The following is a 7,177-nucleotide window of genomic DNA, read 5'->3' as shown; positions in this document are numbered from 1 at the left end:
AGTAAACAAAGGTAGTAGCTCTTGTTCTGGGAGCACTTTTGGCCGAGCACATCAGTGCTTGAAGACCAGAAGGCGCTCCAGATTGGTAAAGATACTACTGCGCAGAAAAACGACGACGACCTTTACTACGCAACGGAAATGATCTCTCTTTTGAAAGAAGATTGGAAGGATGTAACGTCGGAGAACTTTCTCCTCCTAGATGAACTCGAAGATATGAATTTCAACGAGGCTGCTCTGATGAGAAAGAATCAAGATTTACTTGACGAGTTCAAGGATGAAAAGCATAACGCTGAAGAGGAAAATAAACTCCTGAAGAAGAAAATAGAAGAGTTGGAAGACGCATTTTTCCAGAAGGCCAAGGATGTTGAAATATAAAAACGAACAACTAGTCAACGGAAGGAGAAAGAATGTGAGAACCATCGAGAAAAACTGGAAGAACTCCAGAACCAAGCTGTGGACAATGACTTCTACTGTGGGTACCTTGAAGAGAAGGTCAAGGCCCATGAGGCTGAAAGAAAGAAGCTATTCCAGGCGACGGCACAACTCGAGGAGAGATTGCAAGCCTCACAGAGAGAAGTATCATCTGTTCTCGCACGAAAGGATCTAGGCGATCGAAGAAAGTACATATCCAGGAAACCACAGTTCAGTCGCTTCCACAGGAGAATGAAAAAATTAATGAGGAATTAGAGGAACGAGAACCACCAGTACCACCGTGGTATACAATTTCATGGCAAATGAAAAGAATAAGAATGATGCTCTGATTGAAGAAAACAAGGTCAAAGGAAACATGTTCTTTAAGCTAGGACGACTGGAAGAAGCAAGTGAATGTTTCCTCAGAGTCTTGGATATGGACGACGATCAAGTGGACTGCAGGCGAAGACTGGGATTATGTCTCTTATTGCTTGGCAGACACAGCCAAGCTATGACGCAGCTTGAGAAATTAGATGATCAAGAAGATTTGGTTGCAGCCGCCAGAACCTTGCAAAGAATGCAACGTCATGGCTGCCCATACTACATCCTAGGTATTGCAGAGGATGCTAATTTGAAGGAAATAAAGTGGGCTTACAGGAAGCGGACACTCAAGTTTAACCCTGATAACTGCCAAGGGTCTAAAGACGAGCGACAGCGCAGAATGGATATCATGCACAAGGTCAACTATGCTAATGATCTCCTATGTGATACTGATGAAAGAAGAAAATACAACGCAGTCAGGGAATTCATCAAGGACCTGGCAGATAGTGTGTTTGAAGATCCTCAGAAGACAATGAAAGCAAAGAAGAAGAAACCTGGAAGGACAACGAAGAGGAAGAAAACTAAAGGAAACTAGAAAGAAACAAACAGAAGAAACAGCCTGTGATTAACCAAAATTGTGAATGATTTTGTCTTGTCACCAGGTGATGCTGCTGCGTCGTGTTCTAGAGGCCCTGCGATCTTCTTAGTCCATTTGATGAGTTTGGCTGCAAGATGGGTGTTCTGCTGCTCCCCCCGGCAGCAAACAACAATGGGAGGTCCCCCCACCTCCTACACACCAATCCTGCAATCAAAACATCGAGGGCCAAGAAAATCGCAATGCCTCTGGAACACGACGCAACATCATCAACTGATGACCAGTAAAAATTCTTCACATGGGTTGTTTCTTTGTAGCGGTAAAGACAAGTCTTGTGAACAGGCTTTTCATCAGGCATCCTTGGCGATTCTCTCATCTCCCTGATGGAGGCAGGAGGCCCAACTATCAGGATGAGAGCCAACAGTTATTCAGAGGAAGGAGGACCAGCTCTCAGGATGAGAGCTAAAAGCTATTCGGAGGGTGGAGGAGAAGCTCTCAGGATAAGAGCCAACAGCTATTTGGAGGCTGGAGGACAACCTCTCAGGATAAGACCTAACAGCTGTTAGGAGGCTGGAAGACAAGCTATCAGGATGAGAGCCAACAGCTGTTCAGAAGGTCACAGTGCACCCCCTCTCCTGCCACATGATACCCTCTGGAATGGGTTACGATACCAAATCACCTATTGGATTATGCACTGCATGTTAAATCACGTCTTTTGCATATACAGAACAGTGTCACTCTGGCGCGGCGTAAAAAACCCGTAAGTTCAATGCCTTTTTATATATGCAAAATATGGATTATGCAATGCATAATGGGTTGAATACTTGCATACACTACTGTGGCAACCTCTGGCGCGGCATAAAAACCCGTAAGTTCAATGCCTTTCATATATGCAAAGTATGGCTTATGCAATGCATAATGGGTTGAATATTGCATATACTACTGTGGCAACCTCTGGCGCGGCGTAAAAACCCGTAAGTTCAATGCCTTTCATATATGCAAAGTATGGCTTATGCAATGCATAATGGGTTGAATACTTGCATATACTACTGTGGCAACCTCTGGCGCGGCGTAAAAACCCGTAAGTTCAATGCCTTTTCATATAAAGCAAACTTTCATATACTACTATGGCAACCTCTGGCGCGGCGTAAAAACCCGTAAGTTCAATGCCTTCATATATGGAAAAGTATGGCTTATGCAATGCATAATGGGTTGAATACTTGCATATACTACTGTGGCAACCTCTGGTGCGGCGTAAAAAACCCGTCAATGCCTTTCATATATGCAAAGTATAGCTTATGCAATGCATAATGGGTTGAATACTTGCATATACTACTGTGGCAACCTCTGGCGCGGCGTAAAAACCCGCAAGTTCAATGCCTTTCATATATGCAAAGTATGGCTTATGCAATGCATAATGGGTTGAATACTTGCATATACTACTGTGGCAACCTCACTCCCTGGCGCGTCGTAAAAACCCGTAAGTTCAATGCCTTTCTATATGCAAAAGTATGGCTCATGCAAAGCATAATGGGTTTGAATACTTGCATATACTACTGTGGCAACCTCTGGCGCGGCGTAAAAACCCGTAAGTTCAGTGCCTTTCATATATGCAAAGTATGGCTTATGCAATGCATAATGGGTGAATACTTGCATATACTACTGTGGCAACCTCTGGCGCGGCGTAAAAACCCGTAAGTTCAATGCCTTTCATATATGCAAAGTATGGCTTATGCAATGCATAATGGGTTGAATACTTGCATATACTACTGTGGCAACCTCTGGCGCGGCGTAAAAACACGTAAGTTCAATGCCTTTCATACATGCAAAGTATGGCTTATGCAATGCATAATGGGTTGAATACTTGCATATACTACTGTGGCAACCTCTGGCGGCGGCGGCGTAAAAAATTAAAAAAAAAAAAACTTTCACGTAAGTTCAATGCCAATTTTGCATACATGCAAAGTATGGCTGATGCACTGCTTATAATGGGTTGAATACTTGCATATACTACTGTGGGAACCTCTGGCGCGGCGTTAAAAACACGTAAGTTCAATGCCTTTCATATATGCAAAGTATGGCTTATGCAATGCATAATGGGTTGAATCTTGCATATACTACTGTGGCAACTCTGGCGGCGGCGTAAAAACCCGTAAGTCAATGCCTTTCATATATGCAAAGTATGGCTTATGCAAAGCATAATGGGTTGAATACTTGCATATACTACTGTGGCAAACCTCTGGCGCGGCGTAAAAAAAACCCGTAAGTTCAATGCCTTTCATATATGCAAAGTATGGCTTATGCAATGCATGGGTGAATACTTGCATATACTACTGTGGCAACCTCTGGCGCGGCGTAAAAACCCATAAATTCAATGCCTTTCATATAGCAAAAGCATGGCTTATGCAATGCATAATGGGTGAATACTTGCATATACTACTGTGGCAACCTCTGGCGCGGCGTAAAAACCGTAAGTCAATGCCTTTCATATATGCAAAGTATGGCTTATGCAATGCATAATGGGTTGAATACTTGCATATACTACTGTGGCAACCTCAGGCGCGGGTAAAACCCGTAAGTTCAATGCCTTTCATATATGCAAAGCATGGCTTATGCAAGCATAATGGGTTGAATACTTGCATTATACTTGTGGCAACCTCTGGCGCGGCGTAAAAAACCCGTAAGTTCATGCCTTCATATATGCAAAGTATGGCTTATGCAATGCATAATGGGTTGAATACTTGCATATACTACTGTGGCAACCTCAGGCGCGGCGTAAAAACATGCAAGTTCAATGCCTTTCATGTATGCAAAGCATGGCTTATGCAATGCATAATGGGTTGAATACTTGCATATACTACTGTGGCAACCTCTGGCGCGGGCCCGTAAAAACATGCAAGTTCAATGCCTTTCATGATGCAAAGTAGGCTTATGCAATGCATAATGGGTTGAATAATTGCATGCATAATGGGTTGAATACTTGCATATACTACTGGCAACCTCTGGCGCGGTTAAAAAACCCATAAATTCAATGCCTTTCATAATATGCAAAGTATGGCTTATGCAATGCATAATGGGTTGAATACTTGCATAGACTACCGTGACAACCTCTGGCACGGCGCAAAAACCCGTAGTTCCAATGCCCTTTTCATATATGCAAAGTATGGCTTATGCAATGCATAATGGGTTGAATACTTGCATATACTACTGTGGCAACCTCTGGCGCGGCGTAAAAACCCGCAAGTTCAATGCCTTTCATATATGCAAAGCATGGCTTATGCAATGCATAATGGGTTGAATACTTGCATATACTACTGTGGCAACCTCTGGCGCGGCGTAAAAACCCATAAGTTCAATGCCTTTCATATGCAAAGCATGGCTTATGCAATGCATAATGGGTTGAATACTTGCATATACTACTGTGGCAACCTCTGGCGCGGCGTAAAAACCCGTAAGTTCAATGCCTTTCATATATGCAAAGTATGGCTTATGCAATGCATAATGGGTTGAATACTTGCATATACTACTGTGGCAACCTCAGGCGCGGCGTAAAAACATGCAAGTTCAATGCCTTTCATATATGCAAAGCATGGCTTATGCAATGCATAATGGGTTGAATACTTGCATATACTACTGTGCAACCTCAGGCGCGATTAAAAACATGCAAGTTCAATGCCTTTCATGTATGCAAAGTATGGCTTATGCAATGCATAATGGGTTGAATAATTGCATGCATAATGGGTTGAATACTTGCATATACTACTTTGGCAACCTCTGGCGCGGCGTAAAAACCCGTAAGTTCAATGCCTTTTATATATGCAAAGTATGGCTTATGCAATGCATAATGGGTTGAATACTTGCATGTATTATGCATGGCTTATGCAATGTATAATAGGTTGAATACTTGCATATACTACTTTGAAACCTCTGGCGCGGCGTAAAAACCCGTAAGTTCAATGCCTTTTATGTATGCAAAGTGCAATGTATAATAGGTTGAATACTTGCATATACTACCGTGGCAACCTCTGGCGCGGCATAAAAACCTGTAAGTTCAATGCCTTTTACAAATGCAAAGTATGGCTTATGCAATGCATAATGGGTTGAATACTTGCATATACTACTGTGGCAACCTCTGGCGCGGCGTAAAAACCCGTAAGTTCAATGCCTTTCATATATGCAAAGTATGGCTTATGCAATGCATAATGGGTTGAATAATTGCATGCATAATGGGTTGAATACTTGCATATACTACTTTGGCAACCTCTGGCGCGGCGTAAAAACCCGTAAGTTCAATGCCTTTCATATATGCGAAGTATGGCTTATGCAATGCATAATGGGTTGAATACTTGCATATACTACCGTGACAACCTCTGGCGCGGTGTAAAAACCCATAAATTCAATGCCTTTCATATATGCAAAGTATGGCTTATGCAATGCATAATGGGTTGAATACTTGCATATACTACTGTGACAACCTCTGGCACGGCGTAAAAACCCGTAAGTTCAATGCCTTTCATATATGCAAAGTATGGCTTATGCAATGCATAATGGGTTGAATACTTGCATATACTACTGTGGCAACCTCTGGCACGGCGTAAAAACCCGTAAGTTCAATGCCTTTCATATATGCAAAGTATGGCTTATGCAATGCATAATGGGTTGAATACTTGCATATACTACTGTGGCAACCTCTGGCGCGGTGTAAAAACCAGTAAGTTCAATGCCTTTTATGTATGCAAAGTATGGTTCAATGCCATTTATGTATGGAAAGTATGGCTTATGCAATGCATAATGGGTTGAATACTTGCATATACTACTGTGGCAACCTCTGGCGCGGCGTAAAAACCCGTAAGTTCAACGCCTTTTAAGTATGCAAAGTATGGCTTATGCAATGCATAATAGGTTGAATACTTGCATAAACTACCGTGGCAACCTCTGGCGCGGCATAAAAACCAGTAAGTTCAATGCCTTTTATGTATGCAAAGTATGGTTCAATGCCATTTATGTATGGAAAGTATGGCTTATGCAATGCATAATGGGTTGAATACTCGTATATACTACTGTGGCAACTTCTGGCGCGGCGTAAAAACCCGTAAGTTCAATGCCTTTTATATATGCAAAGTATGGTTTATGCAATGCATATGGGTTGAATACTTGCATATACAACTGTGGCAATTTCTGGCACGGCTTAAAAACCTGTAAGTTCAATGCCTTTTATATATGCAAAGTATGGCTTATGCAATGCATAATGGGTTGAATACTTGCATATACAACTGTGGCAACTTCTGGCGCGGCGTAAAAACCTGTAAGTTCAACGTCTTTTATATATGCAAAGTATGGCTTATGCAATGCATAATAGGTTGAATACTTGCATATACTACCGTGGCAACCTATGGCAAGCGGCATATACCCGTAAGTTCAATACTTGGCATATAATACCCTGGCAACCCTTGGCGCGGGTAAAAAACCGTAAGTTCAATGCCTTTTAATATGCAAAGTATGGCTTATGCAATGCATAATGGTGAATACTTGCTATACTCCATGGCAACCTCTGGCGCGGGGGTACTGTAAGTTAATGCTTTTTTATATGCAATATCGGCTTATGAATGCATAATAGGTTGAATACTTGCATATACTACTGTGGTAACCTCTGGCGCAGCGTAAAAACCCGTAAGTTCAATGCCTTTCATATATGCAAAGAATGGGTTACGCAATGCATAATGGGTTGAATACTTGCATATACTACTGTGGCAACATCTGGCGCAGCGTAAAAACCCGTAAGTTCAATGCCGTTCATATATGCAAACAGTGGGCAAGGAACACTGCCCAGCGGAACAACAGAGATTACAT

General features: G+C 42.2%; 1 protein-coding gene across 1 annotated transcript; it reads left to right on the top strand.

The window, feature by feature from the left end:
* Positions 1-727: 727 nt before the first annotated feature.
* Positions 728-1,327, top strand: LOC135212800 (dnaJ homolog subfamily C member 7-like). The gene has a single exon (XM_064246571.1). The coding sequence runs from the start codon at positions 728-730 to the stop codon at positions 1,325-1,327; it is 600 nt and encodes a 199-aa protein (XP_064102641.1).
* The last annotated feature ends 5,850 nt before the right edge of the window (positions 1,328-7,177 follow it).

This window comes from Macrobrachium nipponense, chromosome 41 (assembly GCF_015104395.2).
Source record: "Macrobrachium nipponense isolate FS-2020 chromosome 41, ASM1510439v2, whole genome shotgun sequence".
Classification (NCBI taxonomy): domain Eukaryota; kingdom Metazoa; phylum Arthropoda; class Malacostraca; order Decapoda; family Palaemonidae; genus Macrobrachium; species Macrobrachium nipponense.
The sequence above is the reverse complement of the archived record's forward strand: the minus strand, read 5'-3'. Positions and strand labels throughout refer to the sequence as shown.

Coding starts and splice junctions, on each gene's coding strand:
- LOC135212800 (XM_064246571.1), top strand. CDS start 728: ATGGCAAATGAAAAGAATAAGAATGATGCTCTGATTGAAGAAAACAAG.